General features: G+C 35.2%; 1 protein-coding gene and 1 pseudogene across 1 annotated transcript; one reads left to right on the top strand and one right to left on the bottom strand.

The window, feature by feature from the left end:
- Nucleotides 1-1032: 1032 nt before the first annotated feature.
- LOC127137177 (sister chromatid cohesion protein SCC2-like) lies at nt 1033-3064 on the bottom strand (annotated as a pseudogene).
- Nucleotides 3065-11725: 8661 nt separating this feature from the next.
- Nucleotides 11726-14592, top strand: LOC127075194 (pentatricopeptide repeat-containing protein At1g59720, chloroplastic/mitochondrial). Its single transcript, XM_051016672.1, has one exon. The coding sequence runs from the start codon at nt 11784-11786 to the stop codon at nt 13569-13571; it is 1788 nt and encodes a 595-aa protein (XP_050872629.1). The 5' UTR covers nt 11726-11783; the 3' UTR covers nt 13572-14592.
- Nucleotides 14593-25226: the final 10634 nt, after the last annotated feature.

Genomic DNA, 25226 nt, shown 5'->3' with positions numbered 1-25226 from the left:
GTTTCCGATATTCAGATCGAAGAAGTTTCCGACATTCAGATCGATGCAACTTGTGGCATTCAAGCCAGTTTCCGGTATCCAGACCGAAGTGGCATTCAGGCTAGTTCCCGGTATCCAGACCGAAGTGGCGTTCAGGCCAGTTTCCGATTTTCAGATCGAAGAAGTTTCCGACAATCAGGTCGAGGCAACTTGTGGCATTCAGGCCAGTTCTGGTATCCAGACCGAAGTGGCATTCAGGCCAGATTTCCGGTGATCAGACCAACATTTGATACTCTCATATTCCGATGCTTAGTGTTCAGACTAATGTGCGGCGTTCAGGCCATGGGTATTCCTGTGTTACCATTTATTTTGGTATCCAGGTCAACTTTCTGTTTCGGTACTCAGGCCGATTTTCACCGTACCAGATGGGTTCTTCTTTTGAGATTGCTTCTTTGACGATTCTGACAGGCATTGTTTCATAGGGATTCAGGATCAAAATCCGGGTCTTCTTAGTATTTAACCATCTCCCACTATGATCATATAAAGAACGTCCTGCTTCATATTCTCTAGTTGAAGACGCTTAAATAGGGGCAACTGTCATACCCCGATTTTGGTCCTGAATTTTTTATGTTTTTTATTTTTGTTTAGCATGCTTGGCCTAACCTTACTTTGGTCTTATATGAGGATTGGTCTTGGTCCAAAGTCATGGTGTTGTTCATGTGATTGTTAATGCACATATGGTCTTGGTCATCTGAACAACCAAGCTTCTTGTGTTTCAAGCCACTTGCTAGTCATGTTATTGGTTCATGGATACTATGTCAAAACCCTGACCTTATGGTCTCATTTCATGGCCTTGTTCATGTGCATTATCAGTCAAGTTATTTTTCAAAAGTCAAACATTCAAGTCATAAGACAAAACAATTTGGAAACCAACTTCAAACCATTTGTTAATCCATTTCAATCTATTTCATATCATTGTAAACCATTACATGTGATTCAACACAAGAAAAAAAGGTACAAGTCTTGACAATTTTGACCAATTATTGACTTTGGTCAACAGTTGACTTTCTGGTCAACATTGACCAAAGTCACCCAAAACCCTTTTCTATTGGCCCTCATTCTATTCTTCATGTCATCGAGGTTGGGCTGAACATCTACACTTTGCTGAAATGTACCATTTAAGTCTGTTGACATAACTTGGGTTGAATGAATAGGTTCATTTGGCGCTTGTTGATGCATTCCATTCCCATGAGGTGTAACGTCACCCTCACTCCGTAATAAGCTTGAACACCAGGCTTTGAAGTTCGCCTCCAGTTGACCAGCCCTAACCTGAACTACTCTATTGATAGCATAGATTAAATAAAGTGGTTCATCAGGTGCAATGAATGGGAGCAAGGCAAGAACCTCTGTGCAGTACGTTAAGAGAGCTATTACAAATTTGTTCCATTTTGGATTATCAAATTTTCGCACTATTGAGGACATAAATTCATTCCTCGACATCCGGTTCCCTCAGACGAGCTTGTATATTCGAGAAACCCCAACTCTTGATTGTGTGATTGAGTCAGACTCAGGTTTCCCTTTTCCAGAAACAGGGATCTTAGATGGGGTCTTGTGGTTAACATTTTCATCAGGAATAACACAAATAGCTTGCATGAACATAAAGGACATTTGAAGTCCATCACCCAAGCGGCTTTCAAAAAATGCAGGATACTTCTCATTCATATTCATTAGGAGATGATGAGCCAATTTTGAATTTAACTCCAGAGGATCTGTTTCAAGTGCTATAAGATATGGAATACAGGTGATGGGATGAACAAGACCTTGGCGCAGCACAATTTCAACAATCTTCAAGGCTGATTGTCGAACTTGTTCATCACAATCCAAACATCGGCCCAAAATATTGTCCCAGTACAACTGAACAATACCCCCACATATGTTTGTATCTCCAGCCCCGGCAGCAACAGGTACACTCTGCCCAGCTCTGACCGAGTGACCAGGTACATTATCATCAACTTCTGCTTCCATTTTGCTTTCAGCGTCAAGAAGATACTCGAACATGTTTTGCAATGCTTGAATCTTAAGCCGAGCATCAGCATGAGAAGACAGTGTTTCCTCCAGTATCTTTCCAATGTCATGTTCTAACATAAATTCAGGCCTTGCAATTAGAACATATCCTAGTGCCTGCAATGATCTAACCTTAAGAGAATAATCATCCACAGCAAGATACTTCATAAACAAGCTGAGGCTCCTTCTGACATCAACAAGTTTATTACCAGAGCTTGCTAGCAAACAGTTGCCATAACGAATAAGTAAGCCGATACAGAAGAGAGATCGCCCAACTTGCTGTTTGTTTACAATTGCCTGGGTATCCAAACATTTGAAGAAGACCTGGATAAGATGCTCAATTACATCTGCCCCCTTTCCAGCAATCTTACTCATACTGCGAAGGCATTTGATACAAGCATGGACAACTGTCAAGAAAGAGCGTCGAAGAATCATCTGCTTCAAATCTTGTTCAAGTTCATCCACAATACTGAGAGGTAACTTACGCAGCAATGGCAACACAGCATCAATTATAAATGTTATACTCTCAAGTAGCTGTGCGACCATGCTATTGTCAACCTGAGTCTTCAGATATGGCTGCAAAGTAATGACATACTGGGAAGGGTTAGAAGCTGGTGCACAGAGAGTTAGGTCCACAAGACAAAATGCATGCAAGACTAGCACATGTGGTAGTGCATGCTTCTCCATTTCATTATTGTTCATTTTATCCACCTGCAAAATCTTCTCCAGCAAGCATTTGCACATCAACTCGCAACGCTTATGCACTGTTACAAGGGACGATGGGTTGACCCCAATTGCTTTTGCAGATTGCGGTAAAAAAATCAAGAGTCAAGTTGCGCTTTATTATAGTTACAAGAAGCTGATTATTTGGCAATCTCTTCAGCATTTCAACGATTTGCTCAGTTTTCTTAGCCACCTCTAGTGGAACAGTACTACCATCTTCAAAGACCTGAGTTTGTGAAGCAGAAGGCTCCTCAAACCAGAACTCATGAAATGTTTTGCAAGCATCATCCTGCAGCATCCATGTTCATCATCAAGCCAAGGCATAACAGCTACAATGAGGTTCTTAATGAAAGCAGTCAAGTTGTTCAGTCCAAAGAAACATGAAATAAATTGGCAAATGCAATCCATCATCAGTGGAAATCATGTTGTTGAACCTGTTTTGAAACCCTGTTGCAGAAGCAAATTGAAGCCAAGCCAAACCTCCAAAGCCATTGAATCTCCCAACCAAGCGCATCACAGGTCATGAACAATTTGTCCCATGAAGTGGATTCAGTGGACATCAAAGTCTGCAGTGGAAAAAGAGCATGAATAATTAGTGGAGTCATGAGAATTAATCAAAGGAAAGGATGTACATGTTAAGCTTGTAATGGCTATGACCAGTTCAATAGGTTGCATCTAATTCAATTGGTTTAATCCTAGCTCTAAGGTTACCTGCTACAGCCAAAGAACCATCAACCTTTTGAGTCCTCATTCACAAACCAACTGAGTTTTCTGACAAAAAAAAGTCACTGTAGTAAAAAGAATAAGGTAATTAGCAAAAGCAGTAATTCAAGAAAATATCCCAATTTGGCATAGAGACAAAAATGAAGAAGAAAGAGTGGGTTCAGAATACCGTTTTCGGTTTTAGCATTAAACAAGCCAATCCGATACTGAGCACAAAGAAAGTGCTTTGCAGGAACGCCTCTTTTGAATCCAAGATACCAAATTGAAACCCTAAATTAGGAGGCATAAATAGAAAAAAGGTGAATCAGTAAGGGGGGATTTTGAACAACGAAAAATTGGAGAAAACAACAACGAAAGAGGAGGCGAAAAAGGAGGCGAAAGTGAGAGGATTCAAAGAACAGAGAAAAACCCTAATCTTGAAGAGGATTGGCGGCTAGCATTCAGAAAAGAAAAGGAGAGAATTGAAGCCAACGCTTACTCACATTCGTCGGTCGAGCTCGCCGCAACCGGTTAGTTCCTTTTCCGAGCTTTATTTCCATGTTTCGATTATGCTTTGAACTCCATGTTTGATTTAGCAACACCGCTGCTTGTGATGTTAACTTGCTGTTAAGATTTTGATTTTCAAAATGGAAAGAACACTGAGCTTTGAGCTTTGGATTGGTCGTTACTTTGTCTTCAACATGAGCTAATTACTGTTTTCAACTTTGTGTTTATTTAAAAGGTTTGGTGCGTCTATTGTTATATTATGTATTAGTGTTTGAAACTATATAACAAGGATGTCTACCTGGTTGAGTTGGTAAAGAGGTGCTTTGGTAAACCTTAGGTTCTGGGTTTGATCCTTGGTTTGCAACATTTTTCATTTTTAACATATTTTCTATTTTTTATTATTATTACCACTTTTTATTATTTTAAACCTTTTATTTTTATTTTTTCTCTTTTTTTAAAAACACTTGTTGATTTTAATGTTAAACATCGATTTTAATTTATGGATTCAACGATTTCCATGTTGTTCATCCATGATTATTTTTATCGATATATTGATAGTATTTCGCCGCGTTTCGATTAATCGCATATGACATTTCAATTATTGTCAACATGCGCAAACCGGCTTTGAGCACATTATTTAGGTTTTATGTGTCCCTCAATTTCCATCCGTACAAATCCCGATTTTACCTTTTTTTCGATTTAATTTTTAAGTGTTTTGTAGATATGATTTGTTGTGTTATTTTCTTCACATGGCTTACTCTTGGGCCTTCTTACAATGAGACAGTTCCTTTGCACTTACACTCATACATTGCATTATTTATTGTTTGGACCCGATTTAATTATTCCAATACTTTGAATCCCCCATTTGACAAATGTATCCCTCTCCCATGAAATGTATAATATTTATTCTTTCATTCTTTATTCATCTTTAATACAAGAATTAAAATGAACATTCGATAACCATTTCAAAACAAGATCAAAACCTCGATCCAACGTCGAGTAATCATTTTTCAAAACCAAACAGAACCAGCACGTATTCATCCACCCTTTTGTAAGTCGATTGATTTATGCATCGCCATCAACCTTGTAAGTTATTTTCTTCACATGGCTTACTCTTGGGCCTTCTTACAATGAGACAGTTCCTTTGCACTTACACTCATACATTGCATTATTTATTGTTTGGACCCGATTTAATTATTCCAATACTTTGAATCCCCCATTTGACAAATGTATCCCTCTCCCATGAAATGTATAATATTTATTCTTTCATTCTTTATTCATCTGTTAATACAAGAATTAAAATGAACATTCGATAACCATTTCAAAACAAGATCAAAACCTCGATCCAACGTCGAGTAATCATTTTTCAAAACCAAACAGAACCAGCACGTATTCATCCACCCTTTTGTAAGTCGATTGCTTTATGCATCGCCATCAACCTTGTAAGCCGATTGCTTTATGCATCGCCATTAACCTTGTAAGTCGATTGCTTCATGCATCGCCATCTACCCTTATCCCTAGCACTTCTCCTTGCTCCACTCGTCAATTCTTGTTCCGATTAGGTAGCACCCATTAGATAGAACCTTTTGTATGATAACATAGGTAGAATTCCCATATTCTTTGCATGCTAACATTAGGTAGATATTCCCATTTGTAAATCCTAACACTTAAATACATATTGCATGACAACTCTAGGGCAGAGCTTCCCCCACTTCTAGACCTTTCCGAGCGCTTCCGATCTTGTGGCATGTAGTCCGTTCTATTGCAAAGAGGTAACTGCCTAAGACTCAATTCAGCGAGCTGCGACACCTACTGCTAGGATGTGGACACATTGCCCACTCTCCTTTGACACAACTGGTGTCCTCCTTTGTAAGTCCATGTTCAGATGGCAATCCCTATGTAGGGGAACTACGTTGCTCTGATCCTCATACCAGATGAGGTACGTAGGCAGGAGGTCGTACGAGATCTCTCCGGGCACCCTTTTTCTTTTTCACTCTTTTCCTTTTTTTGTGTGTGTTTGCTTGACAGCTAGCAGGCTCGAGTACCAGACTCCCTGTTAGCTTGTTTGTTCAACTTTGTTGTTGCTTCTGACGATTCAGCGTCCGGTTAAACCCTTTGTGTGTGTAGGAGTCTGACATAAGTCCAGGGATTGGCAGTTGATTTCCTATGTGTGTTTGTTGGTTCGGAGTCCGATGTAAGTCCAGCGATTGGCATTCGGTTTCCATGTTTGCCTGTTTGTGTGGAGTCTGACATAAGTTCAGCGATTGGCAGTCGGTTTCCTGCGTGTGTTTTGTTTGGCGTGCGTGTAGCCGAACTACGGCAACTCTGATTCTCATTCCCGATGAGATACGTAGGCATAAGACGCGATGTCTTAGCGAGCACACATCTCTTTCACCCATAGGTACCCGAGCTACGAAGACTCTGATTCTCATATTCAGATGAGATACGTATGCAATGGATGCGACATCCGTGCGAGTCATTTTTCTCTTGACCCTTTTAGTAAATAGTACATTAGATAAACACACACCCTTTAGACAAGAAACAACAAGAGTGGATCCCGTAGAGTACTACGGATGCGTAGGGGTGCTAATACCTTCCCTTCGCATAATCGACTCCCGAACCCAAGATTTGGTTGCGAGACCTTGTCTTTTCCTTTCCTCTCTTCAGGTTTACTTCAAGCGTTTCCTTTCCCTCCTTTGGGATAAATAACGCACGGTGGAGACTCTTCTGTCATTTCTTTCTCGCCGGTTGTTTTTTTTCGCATACTGTATTTTTCAGGTTGCGACACATTGCACTCAAGAACTCGTTTCTCAACAACAAAGATACTTTGAGTAATATATGAGGTTTTGTACAAAATGGAACACCCCTGATCCTAATCACTAAGATCCCTATTTATAAAAAATAAAAAATAACAGTAATAAACGGTCATTTCTCTAAAAGATGACATGTTCTTGCTTGTATAGACTTTGCCACTTACAGCCTTCCACGCGTCTTCTTAAAAAACAGATAAGGCCAAAAAACGATTATAAGCCTTAATTCGAATTCATGCTCGTCAAACACAACTTTAATCAGACATCTTCATAAAAAAACATGAATATAAATCCATGAATATTTCTAAGTCCCAGACCAATCCTTTTTCGAAAAAATAACAGCTTCGGTTATGCCTTCTCACCTTCTTCGTCGAAAACAAATGTTCTTTTCCAACATCGAAATTTCAGCTAACAGATGGTGGTGAAGGTAAGAAAGGAAGAAGTTTCAGTTATGATTTTGAATGGTAGACGTGAAACACGACGATGCAGAAGGTTTTGTGTGGTGAATCACGACAGAGTATAAACGGTGGTGATGGTTGCTTTGCTTGGTGAGAACTGTTTTAAGGATGAGGGTTCTGGTATTTCATTGGTGGGGTTGAGTTTTCATCATTTTGTGGTGGATGGCACGGTTGTTTCATGAAGGTTTTTTTGTATTTTTGATAGAAGGAGACGTGAATCATGGTGTTCGGCGGAGCAGAGGGTTACTCTTCGTTGATCTTTCGGCATGTGACTGGAAGAATTGTGTTTCGTTCTGTTTTGGCTTTTTAATTATGGTTAGATTGATTGTATTATTGATGTTGTTGTGAGTGATTTTAGGAGATAAAACTGAGTTTTTGAGCTTGTATTTGAGATTTTTGAAAATCGTGGTCTTGTAGAAGAAGAGAGTGGCTTGGATGGTGTTAGCTCATGTAGAGAAGAGATGAAAGAGGTTTTTGGAAACAATGGTTTCTTTGCAGAAACCTCAAAAAATGAAATGAAACCAAACTTTCTTTTCTAGTCTCAATGAGAAGAACTTTTCTTTTTTAGCATGAGAATCGTGAGACAGAATATTACAAAAAATAAGCCATGTTTGTTTTGCTTTCCATATCCATAAAAACTATTTTTTTCTTTCAATCCCATTTTTCCTTTCAATTTTGAAGGGTCTGCCAGCAAATGGTGGAAGATAAAATTTAATTTAAAAAATGGGAAAAGAAAGGATCATATGCTAACTGTCCTAGCCAATGAGAGAGAGAGAGAGCTACATGTAACTAAACCAAGAGGAAAATGAGATATTTTGATCTTTTTAACTTTTGGCCATAAAATTCAATATACATATAAACTTAATTATAAAGATCGATTAGTAATCAAAACAAACTTAAAAATTAACACAAACAAAAATTCAAATTATTTTAATAATTAAAAACAAAATAACTTAGTCATTTAATAAATTTTAAATATTTTTCATGATTAGTTTGAAAAAAGATATAAAAAAAAGAAAGATAAAAATGAACAAAAAAAGGACGCAAAAGTGTCTGAAAAATAAAAAAGAATACATAAAATGATCAGGACAAATTAAACTTCTCAAAAACATATAGGTTTTGATCCAATTTTGAAATAAAATATAACCGGTTAAAAGGTACATACTGATCAGAATGCGACCGAAAAAATAGTCGAAAAAAATAAAACGAGCACGTCGGGTAAACTACGTGAACTGTAGATTAAGAAATCTAACGTCTGCAAACTCGATTTTGAAGTTTTTCGCCCTTTAATTCTACGCACATTTGCAAATTGATTCAACCGAGTTGTCTATAGATTTGAAAAACTATTTTGAGCATCATTTTAAGCGTTATACATAATGAAATCCATGTTTTTATGAGCACATGATGCATACATCTAGTGAATGCATTGGTTTAATGACTGAAGAATTGCAAATAGATAGTCAGATAGAAAGGAATCACTCTTGGACCATTTGCTTTTGATTTTCAATTATAATAAAAACCCCACAAAGATTCAGATGATGATAATACTCTTTAATGTCACCCTCTGGATCTCTGAAACATGATGCAATGGAATGAGCGATGCATTGAGATTGAGAAGACAAGCCTTTGGACTTCTTAATGAACAAATGACTGAATTAATATCATCAAGACCAAATAAAATTCCAGAAACTTCTGACTTTTCATCTAAACTCCTGATGAATGCTTTTGACTAAAAGAATGTATGACAAAAAATGAAATGATTGAACTTTGCATATACAAGTGAAAAACTCAGGGTAAAATTTAGGTTATGAAAGTAACGTAAAACATATATTATTGAGAAATAATAACTTACAAACTCCACAATATTGTTGATGGTTCCTCTATGTGTATCACCCATGGTCAATAGAGCCATATTTTAGAATGTTTATGTGTGTTTGTTGCTGATGAATATGATTACAAATAATGTGTTTATTAATGATGAAAACGTGTAGAGTTAATATGGTATTTATAAAGAGTTGAGTTAATGTGTTGAGTTCATGTGTTAATGCTTATGCATGCAAGGCAACACTCATGAGTCAATGTCTATGGCGCATGCTCTTTTTTTTGTACATATGTGTCAGTCAAGGTGGAGAATCTAGGTTCATGAGCTAATGTTTAACCGTCGTAGAGGTTGAATTACTGTATAGGAGACAATGGATCATAATGAGGGGAGACCAAAGGGATACTATTGAGTCGAACTAGATAGAGGTTGATGCAAGTTCGGAAAGTTTCAAGCCTTCTGTATGCCATGCACCTATGTCATAGCGGCATGTTCACATGCTCGCCGAGACCCTTCCAACCTACTATTTGTCGTTTATAAAGTCATAAACATATGCAATATGTACAAAATTAACTTTTTGGTTGTAGGAAAGGAGGATTGTTGGCCTAAATATCAAGGGGACATAATTTGGCACAACAAAAATATGCGAAGAAATAAAAAAGGTCGCCCTAACAGCACACGTATTCGAATCAAAATGGATACGATAAAAAATTGGTAAGATTATGTAATGTATGTCGTCAGTCCGGACACAATCGTATAAACTGTCCCAATGTTAGAGCAAGCTCCACAATATAATTATTGTATCCACTTTTAGTCCTGCTTTTGATATGTAAATTATTTTACTTAACCATTTAATTTCATATTGAAAGTATTATTCTTTTCATAATGATTATAACTTTCAGTTACAACTATTAAAACAACAATACAAAAAACAAATAAAACGACTAAATAGAACAAGGTTTCTAGGAGATTACAACCATCAAGACAATTTCATCCGAACTATGCATCATAATACAACAATCACTATCAATTTTAACTGACTCCCAGACGTGATGTTCTCCATTATTGTTGAACATCGTAACAAGCCTTTCAATTCTTCTGATCTTTTCACCGTCTCCAATGTCTCAATCTAACCAAATCATCAAGCTCCTCTCAAAATGCTCGAAGGTCTTAATATTCCAAAGTCGGATCTTCATCCGAGGCTTTATTGTCGAATAAAACAAATTAGAACTTATTTTGATTATATAAGACATTTTGAAGAAATATTTTAGGAGAGAATTAGAAGATTGGTGGAAAATGGTGGGGAGGGAATGACCTATTTATAAAAAAAAATACAACATAGGAGGCAGGAGGTAGGGGTGGAAAAACGGGTTATGACCCACCTAACCGATCGCACACCTATCAAAAAATAGCGGGTTTGATTGAGATTTTGTGTTCGCCGCCCCACCCCACCTTAAGCCCTCCCAATAAGAGGTGGGTTGACCCACCTACCTAGTTATCAAACACTCAAAATATTTATTTTGGTTGGTTGAAGGTTACTTAAACTATAGTTTTGCAACTCTTATTGATGATTTTATTTTAGGTCAAATTTCTTGATTTTTAAACTTTTAGTAGCCATTTTAATTAATTCTAGTAATTCCAATTCTTGATGATTTTATTTATACATTTATTTGTGAATTTATGCAATTTTTTAAAATAAAATTTGTTTAAAAGATGTTTTATAAAAAATTATTCTAAAAAAAGTGATAAATCTATTTGAAATGTAAAGAAAGCATATTAATTTATGAAAAAAATGAAAATAAAAAAATAGACGGGCGCCTGCGGCTCGTCAATCATTCACCTTGGCGGAGCTGCTTAGATTTTTAAGCACAATTTTACTTGACGGACTTGTCCGTCCCACCCCTTTTTTGACGGGCTTAAGACGAGGCAGGGCGGACAATCCATTTTCCATCCCTAACGGGAGGGATGATGCATGCTCCTAATGCATGCATGTGTCATTGCCATGACATAACACTATAACATGAGCTAGAGGCAATGGCGATACGATAATTTTTTTTTTGAAATATAATTACTTTAATAATTTTTTTAAAAGTATTGGTTATTTGAGTTTTTTTTTTTAATTTAGTTATTTCAAAAAAAATCTAAAATTAGTATGGAATCTAAACTTAATTAACAACATAAAATTAAATATTTATATTTAAAAAAAGCATACATCACACAATGATATTAAACATGCATTAATTAATAACATGAAATTTACAAGTGGATTACAAAAATAATAATAGATGCATCTTAAAAATAGATTTCATTTGTTAGTAACAAATAATAATATTATAGATTTTAAAAATAAAATAGAAACTACTCCCTCCGTTCCTTTTTAAGTGTTCATTTTATGTAAAAAAATTGTTTTTTTTTAATTATTACTTGCAAAATTCAAATTAACGTTAATTACAATTTCTCAAAATTACACCTAAATAATTATTACAGAAAGGAAAAGTAAAATGAATGTAATAAATAATTAAAGATATTATTGATAAAGTAAGAATTATTGTTTGAAAAGTAAGAATATATATAAAAAATAAAAAAATAATATTTAAAAAGGAATGGATGAGTAGAAATTATTTACCTTAAAACATTTTCATTCCTTCAATCTTATCCTCTTCCAAATTCAAACAAGTTAAAATGTTCATGACATAAGAACTTCCTCACAAAACACACATAATGCCTTTACCCTCTGCAACCACCATCATCAACATTAATCACTTGTTAAACCAATCCAATGCTATCTCTCACTCTCACCTCAAACAAATCCATGCTCAAATGCTTCGCACCATTCACGCAAACCATCCACAATCCCTTTTTCTCTACACAAGACTTCTTCACCACTCCTCCTTCACAAATCTCAACTACACTGCTCGTGTTTTTCATCACTTCAACAATCCAAATTCCTTTATGTGGAACATTCTTATACGAGCCTACGCCAAATCCACAAGCCACAAACATCGTGCTATTGTTCTTTACAGAGAAATGATAACAGAACAAGAAAATGAAGTCTTTCCTGATAACCACACTTACCCGTTTGTTCTTAAGGCTTGTGCTTACTTGTTTTGTTTATTTGAAGGGAAACAGGTTCATGCCCATGTTTTGAAACTTGGGTTTGAGTTGGATAGTTATATTTGTAATAGTTTGATTCATTTATATGCTTCTTGTGGGTGTTTGGAAATGGCTCGGAAAGTGTTTGAGAAAATGTGTGAAAGGAGGAATGAAGTTTCGTGGAATGTAATGATTGATTCTTATGCAAAGGCTGGAGAGTATGATACTGTTTTGAAAATGTTTTGTGAGATGATGAAGGTGTATGATCCTGATTGTTACACAATGCAGAGTGTTATTAATGCCTGTGCTGGTTTAGGTGCTCTTTCTTTGGGTATGTGGGTTCATGCGTATATTTTGAAAAAGTGTGATAAGAATGTGGCTTGTGATGTTTTGGTCAACACTTGTTTGGTTGATATGTATTGCAAATGTGGATCTTTGGAAATTGCTAAGCAGGTGTTTGAAGGAATGTCTTATAGAGATGTGAGTTCATGGAATTCAATAATTTTGGGTTTTGCCGTCAATGGGAAAGCTCAGGAAGCATTGGATTATTTTCTCTGTATGGTAAAGGTAGAGAAAGTTGAGCCAAACTCTATCACCTTTGTTGGTGTGTTGAGTGCATGTAATCATAGGGGGTTTGTTAATGAGGGGTTAATGTATTTTGAATTGATGACTAAGGAATACAATATTGAACCAAGTTTGGTGCATTATGGATGTCTTGTTGATCTTTATGCTAGAGCTGGACATATCCAAGAAGCTTTGAATGTGGTTTCAAAAATGTCTGTAAAGCCAGATGGTGTAATTTGGAGGAGTCTTTTAGATGCTTGTTATAAGCAACATGCAAGTGTTGAGCTAAGTGAAGCAATGGCAAAGCAAGTTTTTGAATCAGAGGGTAGTGTTTGTGGTGGTGCTTATGTGCTTTTGTCAAAAGTTTATGCTTCGGCTAGTAGGTGGAATGATGTAGGGTTGCTTAGAAAGCTAATGAATGATAAGGGTGTGAGCAAAGAGCCTGGTTGTAGTTTAATAGAGATAAATGGTGTTGCTCATGAATTTTTAGCTGGGGACACCACTCATCCAGAGAGTAAAGATATATACAAGTTTATGAATGAAATTGAAGAGAGGCTAGAATCAATAGGGTATTTACCTGACTATTCAGGGGCGGCGTCGGTTAATGATATTAATGAAGGAAAACAGAATACTATGAGGTTGCATAGTGAGAGATTGGCCATAGCTTTTGGGCTTTTGAATTCAAAACCAGGCATGCCAATAAGAGTATTTAAGAATCTTAGAGTGTGTAATGATTGCCACAAGGTTACTAAATTAATATCCAGAATTTACAATGCGGAGATAATTGTAAGAGATCGTGTTCGATTTCATCACTTTAAGGATGGGAGTTGTTCTTGTATGGACTATTGGTGATAAGTGATAATCGTGTCTGCTATATTTTGAAATATGTTTGTAGTAAAGCGCATAATAGTGACATGGGACTAGGATGATCCAGTTCATTATGGGAGATACTTTTAACTCCCAACTGATTTCTTAAAAACCACATTGGTTCGGAAGTTCACTTTCAACTGGAAAAACAAGTGTTTGTCAAGATATCTGAAATACATGTGAAGGGTGGGAAAAGAAGCTCCTATTATTATTGTACACAAAAAAGTAGGCTCGGTTTGGTAGGTTGAGCCATAAGCCATGTACAGTCCAATAATTAAAAGAACTACTTAATAGGACATAAATTAAACAAAACTTGCCTTGAGTTACTTTGTTTAGAATTTGGCTATTGATACTACAGCAACAATAGGAGTTGATATTGTTCAAACTTTGCCGCAAACTGATCATGTAAAGGTTAGTTTATTTTTCAGAAATGGAAATCACTTCCAAGAAGCTTCCACTTCCCGAATTTATTTCCTTCAAGGCCTTTGGTATGTAAAAGTTTATATGACTTATGCTTTAGATTCTCTTTCTGACTAGGTCTGCCAGAGTTATGATTTGGTGTCTTGTACTTGGTCCACTCTTGTGCAAAGTGAAATTTTGGGTTTCTTTTTCCAGTTAAAAAGTGATGGTTGTAAGAGTAACTCTAAGAGTTGGTTTGGTCTCTGTACTGGTAGTGATAGTTGGGTTAAGTTTGATGTAGCAAGAGTTTTTGTGTCTTTTGACAATTCAGCAATTTTTCGGGTACTGGTGGGTCCTCTTTCACATGATAACACTCACATTGAATACATGTATAGCCAGCTAAATGCATAACAAATGAGAGACTATTGTTTTGAAACTATGTATCATAGGAACAATTTTGATGTTGATATAAAAGAAACATCAATGTTTATGTGAATTTGCTAGTCATATCTTGTTCTTTGCCAATCAAGAGGATGATCAAGTGCATGCAAAAATAGGTTTAAGAGAGTTGAAGTTTTGAATGCATTGGTTTTTGTTGTTGTAGTTATCATTTCCTTTCGGCTATGTCTACACTACATCGTATGTACTATTCACAAATACATTGAACAATATCGTGAATAGTGTATGAATAATGTCAGATGAACACTATACATATGCGTGAATAGTGTCGTGAATAGTATCGGTATACTGTGCATGAACATTGATCATTTAAGAGTAAATAAAGTTGGTTACTGAAATGTTAAAAATTGGTTAACGATGTGATGAAGTTGGTTAATAAACGCTCAAATATTAAAAATAAGTTTTAGCAGTAATCCAAATTAGTTAGTGAAAAATAAAAAGTTGGTTAATAAACGTCTAGATATTAAAAATAATTTTGACCAATCAACAAAATTTGTTAATACAATATAAAAAGTTGGTTAATGAAATTGATTAATCATATAATTTTATATTGCTATTCTTTAATAAAAAAAATACAAAAAAATAATAATAAATAATAAATAATAAATAATAAATTATATATATTATATATATATATATATTATATATATATATATATATATATATATATATATATATATATATATATATATATATATATATTATATATATTATATATATATATATATATATATATATATATATATTGATGAACTAAAATACGTGTAGGAATTGGATGTAAAAATATCATGTACTTTATATACTCATCTATGAGATCAGGACTTGGCATCACAAAAAATGAAGTATGAGTGCAAGTGGATTAGTAGCTTGAAATATTGAAGACAATGTATTGTTAGTCTTCCAAACACCTGGTGATATTGCCTTGCCTATCCATACACTCGAATCCTCCTTCAGATTCAGGACACCCTAGAGTCTCCTCCGGCAAGAACACGTGAAAAACCGCCTCCATGATTGCTAACTTCATCACAATATTTTACTACATGATTTGGTTTAGGGGTGTGCAAAAATATGGATAACCTAATTATATTACTAAACTAAATTGTATTGCACCATAAAATAACTAAACCACTTGAATGGTTAATGAACTGAACCATTTAAATTAATCAATTATAATTTAGTTTAAAATCGATTCATAATCAATTTTCTTTTATAAACTGCTTTAGTTATAATTTGTTTTAATAAAAAGAAAGTTATAGAGAGTGAAAAAAATAGAAATTAAAAAATATTTATAATTATGATAAGTAAAAAATATTTTATTGAAAATTAAAAATAAAATTATAAAAAAATATATAGTTTTTTTAGAAAAAAAATCTGAAAATAAAATATTTTGTATATCATAAAATAAAAAATAATTTTTTTTGAAAATAAATTTTTTTATTCTTTAAAAAAATATAATTTAATTTGAAATAAAAAAATATTTTTTTAGAAAAATAAAAAAATATATATTTTAAAATAAAAAAATTCTGAAAAAATATTTTTTTTTGAAAAATAAAAATTTCACAATAAAATAATTTTTGTAGTGAAAGTTGTGAAATATAAAAATAAAATATATTTTTTTTATTTTTCCAAAAATAAAATTCGAAAAAAATTTATTCTGGATTTTTTTCCCCGAAAAATTAAAATTAAAATATTTTTTTTAATTTTTTTTTTGCATGAAATTTTAAAAATATCTATTTATATTTTTTTTTTCCAAAAAATAAAAGTTTTAACTAATTTTTATAAATAAAAGTTTTTTTTTTAAATAAATATTTTCAAATTATTTTTTATGAAATGAAATAAATTGATTTTAAAAGAGCTCAAATTATAAAATTGATTTATAATTGCAAACTGATTATAAACTAATTTATAATACACACCGGTTATAAACTAGTTTTAAACTGAATTGAAATCATTTTAGCAATTAACTGTATTTTTTGTAAAATGATTATTATATACTTAACTGAACTATAAATGTGATTTGGTTCAGTGCAGTTTATGAACCACGAACAACCCTAATTTAGATATGCAACTTCTGGAAAGAATAAACACCAAGACACATGACAGGTTTTGGCTTTTGTAAGCCTCTTGCTGGCTCAATGACTTTGCTAATGCTTTATTATTCTTCATTTGGTTGGATGATGTCAGATTTATAGTAAGTAAATATATAGTGGTGGAAATATATGGTGCTCAAGAAAACACCCAGACAATGGTTTATGTGAATAATTTCTACTGATTGAAACTTGTATTGGTATATTAGTATGAGGATCATGGGAGGCAAAAGGAGTGATAATCTTTTTTTTTACCATAGATACTAACTCATCGCCCTTTTTTGTATTTTTATTTTTAATCTTATATTGTTTAGGCTTATCATACATCTAACTTAGATTCTCATTTTTATTACGTTTACTTTATTCTCGTGTTAGTTTTTAACTACCGTACAATTTATTCCATGAACAATGTTGGTCTTAATGTTGTGCCATAAAAAAAATTATTTAACTAAACAGTACTTTTGTGTCACATAAAATCATTCATCTTGAATTCGATAATTTATATCTTCTTATATTTCTCCATCTTTTTGTATTAAGAACATCAGATATTTAAAGCATGTGACATGGAGTTTGAAATGATTTTCAACTCTTACCTCCAAGTTAGAAACGCTTCTCCTTTAGTGAAACTTACATTTCATATACTAGGTCTTGCTTATCTTTAGACGAAAGTCATAAGCTTCTAATGTTCGTCTTCAACCTCTTCTTTAAATCCTCCATTGACTCTCCAAATAGGACTATATCAACTGTAGAGAGCATACATCTCAATTCTAGCTCTTAGATCTATTTTGTGAGCACATCCATAATTGAAGTAAAAAGGTAAAGCTTAAGGTTGAACTTTTGTGCAATCCTATTGCCATGGAAAAATCACCTATATGTTCCTCCTATGCCTGCACACTAGTCGATACTCCCTCATAGATATCTGTAATAACTTGAATATAGGTAATCCTAACTTGTTTCTTCTCTACGACTTTTCACAAAATATCTCTAGACACTCTATCATACGCCTTCTCTAAGTCAACGAAAATTAAATGTAAGTCTTGTGATCTATTTGATACCGCTTCATCACACATCTTATTATATAGTTTTCTTCTATTGTCGACCTTCAAAACATAAAACCAAATTAATTATCATTAACTTGATTCTCTTTTTCGATTCTATGTTCATTACTGTTTTTTCATAACTTCATGATATGACTCATAAGTTTACCCCCTATAATTTGCACAATTTTATATATCTTTCTTGTTCTTGTATATTGGAACTAAAGTGTTTCTTCTTCATTCATCCAAGTTTTTCTTTGACCTCATAATTTTGTCAAAATTTTTGATGAATACTTCAATGCCTCTATCTCCACACAAAAATTCACACCTAAATAGGTATGTTGTCTAGTTCAATCGCCTTACTATTATTCATCATTTTCAACGTTTATCTTTACCTCGTATTTTTTTGAACTCGACAATAATAATTATGATTTTGATTTTCTTCTCTAATGTCAAACCTGTTGAAGTTTACTGAGATGTCATATCTTTCATTAAATAAATTATAGAAATACGCCTTCTCTAAATCAATAAAAATTAAGTGCATGTCATGTTGATCCATTTGATACTACTCCATCACACCTCATAGTTGTAGTGATATATTTATAAAAGACCTATTAAGGGCGGGAGGATTTCCAATTAACCTTAAGGGGCGACTTCTATCTATCGCCTCCATTAGGGACCGCTTCTCCCTGAGTTCTCCCTACTCGCCCAGCCATGGGAAAAGACGTTCATTGATTAGAGAGAAGTTAGGATCAATAGTCTAACCCACATCTTCCTAGGAAATAGGGATTTGAAGGTCCATCATTGACTAAGTGGATCGTTATCATTCCCAAGGAAACCCATAGCCAGAAACACCATCAAACAAGATCTCTCACCGCCACGGAAAAACCCTAATCACCACAAAAAACACTAAGGTATATGGTAATCTCTACTAGCTTAGAGGTACCACACACTCATGTACTTTTTGAAAAATACATTGGCGCCCACCGTGGGGTCCCGGTAAAACTAACTTAAGCCACACTTTCATCATTGTCATTCTCACTACCTTCTGTTAAAGATGGCCAACAAAGCTTCTCACTTTATAGTTAACACCATTTTTGGAGGTTTCGTCGGTGGAGGAAGCTTCAACTTCTCCCAGAGAAAATATGCCAAGAAAGTATTAGTCGCGAATGTGATATCCCCGGGACTCTCCGAAGCTGACCAAAGAGAGTCAAGAGCTAACATCACTTTCTCTAGCAGTGATGCCATCAGAATCCTCCCTCATGATAATGACCCCCTAGTTATCATTGTGCATCACGATAATTGGGATATTAAACGAGCCTCGATAAACCCCATAATCTCATCTGACATCCTATTCTGGGACTATTTCTAGAAGCTCCAGCTTGATCCCAGCACCATCCAGGTGTTCTAGAGATCGTTAGTAGGTATATCAGGCGAAAATGTGTAAATAATATATCACATAGCCCTCAAAACAACCTACAATGTGGGATGAAACTCTAAGGAAATTAAAGTCAACTACCTCATAATGGACATTTTATCCCTCAATAACATCATTTTGGGTATACGCGACGTCAATACGTTATGGGTGATTATTTCCACCTAGTACCTAGTTTTGAAGTACCCACTACCTAATGGTAGAATCGAGATGGTTCGAGGTGATCAATAAAGTGACCGAGAATGTTACTAGAGTAGTCTGGCGATCATAAAGGAAGAGCTCGTCCTTCTGGGTGTCCCTTCCCTGGAGCGCTAAAGGAAGACACTAATAGTTGGGATCCTAGACCTGTCTGGACAATGAGAGACTCACGCTTACGGGGGACCTAAAGGAAGTCTGGATAGGTCCTTCATCCCATTAGGTGACAACGATATGCACCTGTTATCTTCGATTTTCGACACCAACACAAAATTATAAGAATATAATAAGAATGATGTAATAATGATTTTGGTGTAAAGTCAAAATAGTGAATAATGGCCATAAGGATTTTGAAATTTTTGACTTATCAACAAGGAATGTCACTATGGTCGAAATTGTAGTCAAACGAAGATCAGGAAGTTTTTGGGACTTAGAGAAATTTATTTTCCAAAACATTCTCTACGCAATCGAATAAGGTGTAAATGGATAAGAAAATGGTTACTGAAAGACACGTGGAAGCTTGTCGAAGACGAAGGCTACATGGAATTGAAGATGTGGCACGTTATGTTTAGTCGACCGTTGTAGACGGTTACCTTAGGATTAATATATAAGTAGCATTCACTTTGAGTTTTATGGGATCACAATTGTATGCAGTTCTGTATAACTCAAAGTATTTGTGTGATTAAGAAAAGAGTTTCAGAATGCACGTAAGCTTTCCAATTTGTACAAATTAAAGCCTTTTATATTCAAATCATTTTCTGAAAATTTAGTCACTTTATTTCTTTGTATTCTGAATGTTGATACCATGTACAAAATGCACAAAATGCACAAAATGCACATGGGCGTCAATTCAATTGGAGGCAACATGCAAGCACAACTTTTCATGCTCTCATTCATTTGCCTATAAATACATTCACATCATCAACACTTCTTCCACACCACCACTCTCACTACTTCTTCTACAATTTCATCTACAACAACTTCTTGTAGTTTCATCTGCACCAACCACTTTCATCCCCGACAAAATGTTTATCCTCATAATGGGCGAATCGCATAGAGGAACGTTTGCAAACATAGCAACTTATGTAAGCGTTTTCTTCTTTTGTTATTTGTTTTAATGTAGTCCATTTTAAAAACATACCAACTTAGTCAAGTTTTTTGTTCTTTCTTTTATAGGATGTTTCAAGGTTCCGGACTCGGGTCCACGAATATGTCGATATGGACCCGATGATTCAACCTTATGTTGAACTCGCCGATTTTGGTCATATAAGCAAGATTTTGTCTTGGTCCGTAGATAACAAATTCATTTTTGCTTTATGCGAAAGATGGCGTCCAGAGACACACACATTTTGGTTCCCAACCGGTGAGTGTTGTAACAACCCAATTTTAGTAATTAATTCTTATATTATTATTAGGACATTTTATTTTATTTAATTGGAGTGTTAATTAATTAATTGGTTGTTAAGTAGTATAATAATCGATTATATTAATTAATTTGGTGTGTTAATTAATAATTTAGTTGATATGAGATATAATGAATAAGGGAATTAATTAACTTGGTGGGTATATTGAGTTGGTTTAATTTATTGGAATTAAATAGAGATATTTAAATATTAGATCTTATTGGGCCTATTAATTAAATGAGGAGTATCATGATTTGAGCCCAAATAGAATACTATAAATAAAGGGGAGGAGAGTGAGAATTAGGATTCATTGATCATTTGAAGGCAATAGAGAAAGAGGAGAGGAAAAGTAAAGAGGAGAGCTAGGGTTTCTAGAAAATTGAAGAGGTAAGGGGGGAATCCTTATTATTATGGGTTAGTATGATTGGGTCAATGGATAGATGTATGTTTAGGTTAAAATCCCTAATTTTATATGGTTGTTTGGAATTGTTCGGTTTTGATGAGTATGCTTGATTGTGGTGATTGATTGTGTTAAACTATAAATTAATGTTATATACTTAGAGTATTGTATGAGTCATAAAATTCTGAATGTTTGACTTTTTACGGAATTGAAATCGGAGGTCCGGAAGTCCTCCAACGATGAAAACCGCAGAAAATTCTGCATGCTGTCCGTCACAATCGCGGCCCTTTTTTATGTTTTATTGTCGAAATCATTTTGGTCATAACTTTTGATCCGTAAGTCCAAATCGAGTGTCGTTTGAAGCGTTGGATAGCTGAAACAGAGGGCTATAACTTTGTTTCAGGAATAAAATAATTTTGGAGATTATTTCATGGACGTTCTGGGGGTTGAAGAAGATGAAAATTATGTTGGAAAATTTAATAAACAACAACTTTTAGTAATGCCTTCGTGCACGGTTTTGATCATAACTTTTAACTCGTAAGTCCGATTTTGGTGGAGTTTGAAGCGTTAGAAAGCTAATGCTCATACCTAAAACATGGTATTGATTGTTAATATGTTTTAATAATATTCACATGCCTACTGTATTGATAAATATATTGGGTTATACGTTTGGTTGATGAATCGTTGCATTGTTGTAATATGATTGCGTGATGATTATGTTGTTATGTCGATGATGTTAAGATGTTGATGAGTTGTTGTTATTTGTTGATATTATTCATGTGGTAACATGAATTGGTTAATTGCATATTATGTGAATGGTGTGTTTGTTATGAATGTGTATATGTGCCATTGGTGGATTTGTGAATAATATATTGTTATGAATGTATATATGTACCATTGGTGGATTTGTGAATGGTGTATTTGATGGAGAATTGCCATCCAAGGCGCAACGGAATTTAAAATTTTCTCCATTTAGTGATCCTTACGAATGGGCATGATCAGTGATAGAATCGTTACCTCTTGTGGCGGTTCAAACCTTTGGTGCAGATCTCTTGTAACGATCAAAACCTTGGATACAGATCCACGGGGCGATCACGAACGTTGAACGATGACAACGTCTCTACTCAGTTCACACGAACGGATTCCTTCAATCGCAGTGCTAGCTGTTATAAATGAAGGCTTTGAGTAAGAGAAAGAGAGATACGAAATTCCAACTCTTCAGTTGTGTTGTATTCCCATGTTGCTTTGCTTCTACCCAAGGGTTCTATTTATAGAACCACTTGTGTGGGCTTCAAGCCAAAAAGCCCACTTAAGTGTATTTTGGCCCATATCTCATAATATGCCAAAATCACTTAAGTATTTGGTACCTTACCATATTTCGTATTCTACTTAAGTACACCGTACCTTACGATGTTCCTTAGTTACTCTATCTCTCATCAATCCGTCCTTTGTGTGTGACCCTATAGGTTTTCATGGCGTTGGCAATTATATTAAATCACGTATTTAACATAATAAACAGTGAGCGGTATCTAGCAACACATCACTACTACCCAAGATACGAAAATGTCATGTGATCTGACAAAACCTTCTGTGATAATAATTATGTGTATAATTACCCCTTTGCCCTTATGTCTATATTGAACACAAGGTATAGACCGTGTCATCCTTGTCCAATTCAATATTGGGCCCATAGACATTTTATCTTGTTACGCAGGATGGGCAAATTTCATCTATGACACTGTCATACGGTGAACTGACTTCGTGTGTATTTTGCTTTGAAACGCAATGTCGCGGATAGCAAGAGTCGCCACCGACTTTTCTTTTATCCAATAAGGAAAGGCGGAAAAGAACAGGAAAGACCTTGATTAGATTTTGTGTTCAGGAGGTACATTATACAAAGGGAAGGTGTTAGCACCCTTTGTATCCATGGTTATCCATGGGCTCTTAATTGCTTGATCACTTATGTTTTTCTTGTCTGAAAAAAGTGTTTGAGAACTGTTTAGAAAATGTCTTGAAAAGAGAGTTTAACTTTGTAATGATTCTTGTACGAATGTATACAAAGTATTTATCTCGTTTAATTTTGAAAGCTGTTTTTAGAAAAAATATAACTTGGTAATGATTCTAGTATGAATGTATACCAAGTGGTGATTTTCTAATAGATGTTTTGCAAAGTGTGAGGTGTGAAAAGTATTTTAAGTTGTGAGTCACCATTTAAGAGTTATACCTACCCAGGGTCTTTACGGTTATTTCCTATCCTTAAGAGGGTAAAACTGTCCTTACTATTGAGAAGTAAGTAGTCTTATCCTTTGGATGTAAAGGGACATCGTAGGGTCGTCGATTGGTCATTGAAGGCAACATTTGTAAGGATACTTTAGCATTCGAAGGGACGATCATCATTTAACCGTAAGTTACCACAGAGGGTCATCGAGGGACAAAATCATATATTCGCAGGCAACATCCGAGGGACTATGATTTATCTTATAGGGACATGATGATTTAATCGAAGGGTCTTTGCTAAGTGTATCCCCACATTCGCGGGACATGACCGTAATACCGTAAGGCCACAAAGAGAGGACCAAGATCATATATTCAAAGGCAACATTTGTAATCAGTTAGGTAATTAGGATGAATCTCCACAAGGGTATCCCACAAATAAAGTGGAATACCTAGCAAGCTACCTTCTTCGGGAATATGTGAGCCCTCACAAAATTCAGCAAACAGGTCAGAATACCAAATGGGGTGCAATCAATAGTTACACCGAACAAAGGAATCGCAGCAGTAATAATGTCAGGAAAATAATACACAGCTATGATAGGACATGTCAGATAAACACAGAACAGAACAGAAAAAAAATCAGCGATTGTCATGTTCGCTACTGCCTCGCCTAGCGAAGGCTTGGCGAACACTCGCTACATGTTCGCTTAGCGATGTGCTAGCGAACGGCTGCGGGTTTTGAGTTTAATAACAGTACGATTTCAGCAAGCTCCAAACCCTATGGCATCCATTACAAAAATTACATGGTTAAACATTCAAGACATCCATGCGTACTTAGATCCACATGCAAAACCTGTTTGCAATTGAATTGCAACGTTAAATTGGCAGATCACTCTTAGGGTTAGTGCCGGATTGAGTTGGGCGGGGGTAACCTTTGTGCAGATGAGTTTCCTTCAGGGTTTCCTTTAGGGTTGCTCTGAATCCTCTTGGTTAGCCTCCAGGGTTTGCTGTTTGTGTGGGTTTGTGTTTCTCCCTTTTCCTTTCTCTGTCTCCTCCATTTTTCTGAATGAGGTCTTGGTATTTATAATAGTTTTTGTGACCTAATGGGCTCAGAATGAAGCCCAAAATTTCTGGTATTCGCAAGCTTCACTAGGCGAATGGTGCAGCGAAGAGTTCGCTAGGCGAAGGATTTTGCTCGCCTAGCGAGCAAGCCAGTTTAAGCCATTTTCTGGATTTGGCCACCTGTATGCTGGGTCTTTGTTCCTTTAAGATCAGTGTCTTGAAAAATGAGTTGGAGTGCCTTGAAAAATGTCTTGCAAGATTAACGGGCAAATTTTGGGGTATGACAGACACTCATGTCCCTCAGCATGCTTTGTCGAGTACCCATCAACTGTCTTTATGGTTATCCAGTTACGGACAACGTTGGATCAGCAACAAAGCACTCGACTCTACATCAAGGATCCATAGTGGTTTCAGGTCGAAGAGTGGTATACACCATTATCACCATGAGAATAACTTATGACACTTTGCATAACTTTCTATATAGTATTCTCATAGCGGGTCAATCCGGTATAAATATTACTCTTAATATTCATACCTATGTTTAAGACTTGATAACTCTTTATCCATGATCCATGAGATGTGATCATCAGTCTACAAACATAATAGTCTCAATGCTTTAATGTTATCCCACTTCACACTAAAGCTCGACTACGGATACTTTAAGAATAGTGTCCTTATGTTTAATGTGCTCTCATGATTAAGTCACACTTAATACATTAAACGGACTATCTATTCCAAGGACTTTATTAATCAACCATAATAAAGAAAATGCCTTTTATTATTAATAAATAATTCGATACAAGTACCAAAAGTATTGGCCTCTAGGGCTTACACCAACAATCTCCCACTAGCACTAGAGCCAATCAGGCATACCCCTTATGCCCATTGATCTAGTATGGCCATCATGCTTCTGCTGCGCAAGAGGCTTTGTCAGTGGGTCAGCAATATT

This window comes from Lathyrus oleraceus, chromosome 4 (assembly GCF_024323335.1).
Source record: "Lathyrus oleraceus cultivar Zhongwan6 chromosome 4, CAAS_Psat_ZW6_1.0, whole genome shotgun sequence".
Taxonomy (NCBI): Eukaryota; Viridiplantae; Streptophyta; class Magnoliopsida; order Fabales; family Fabaceae; genus Lathyrus; species Lathyrus oleraceus.
This window is presented reverse-complemented; position numbering and strand designations above follow the sequence as displayed.

Bases quoted from the DNA above. Each gene is read 5' to 3' on its own strand.
- LOC127075194 (XM_051016672.1), top strand. From the start codon at position 11,784: ATGCCTTTACCCTCTGCAACCACCATCATCAACATTAATCACTTGTTA.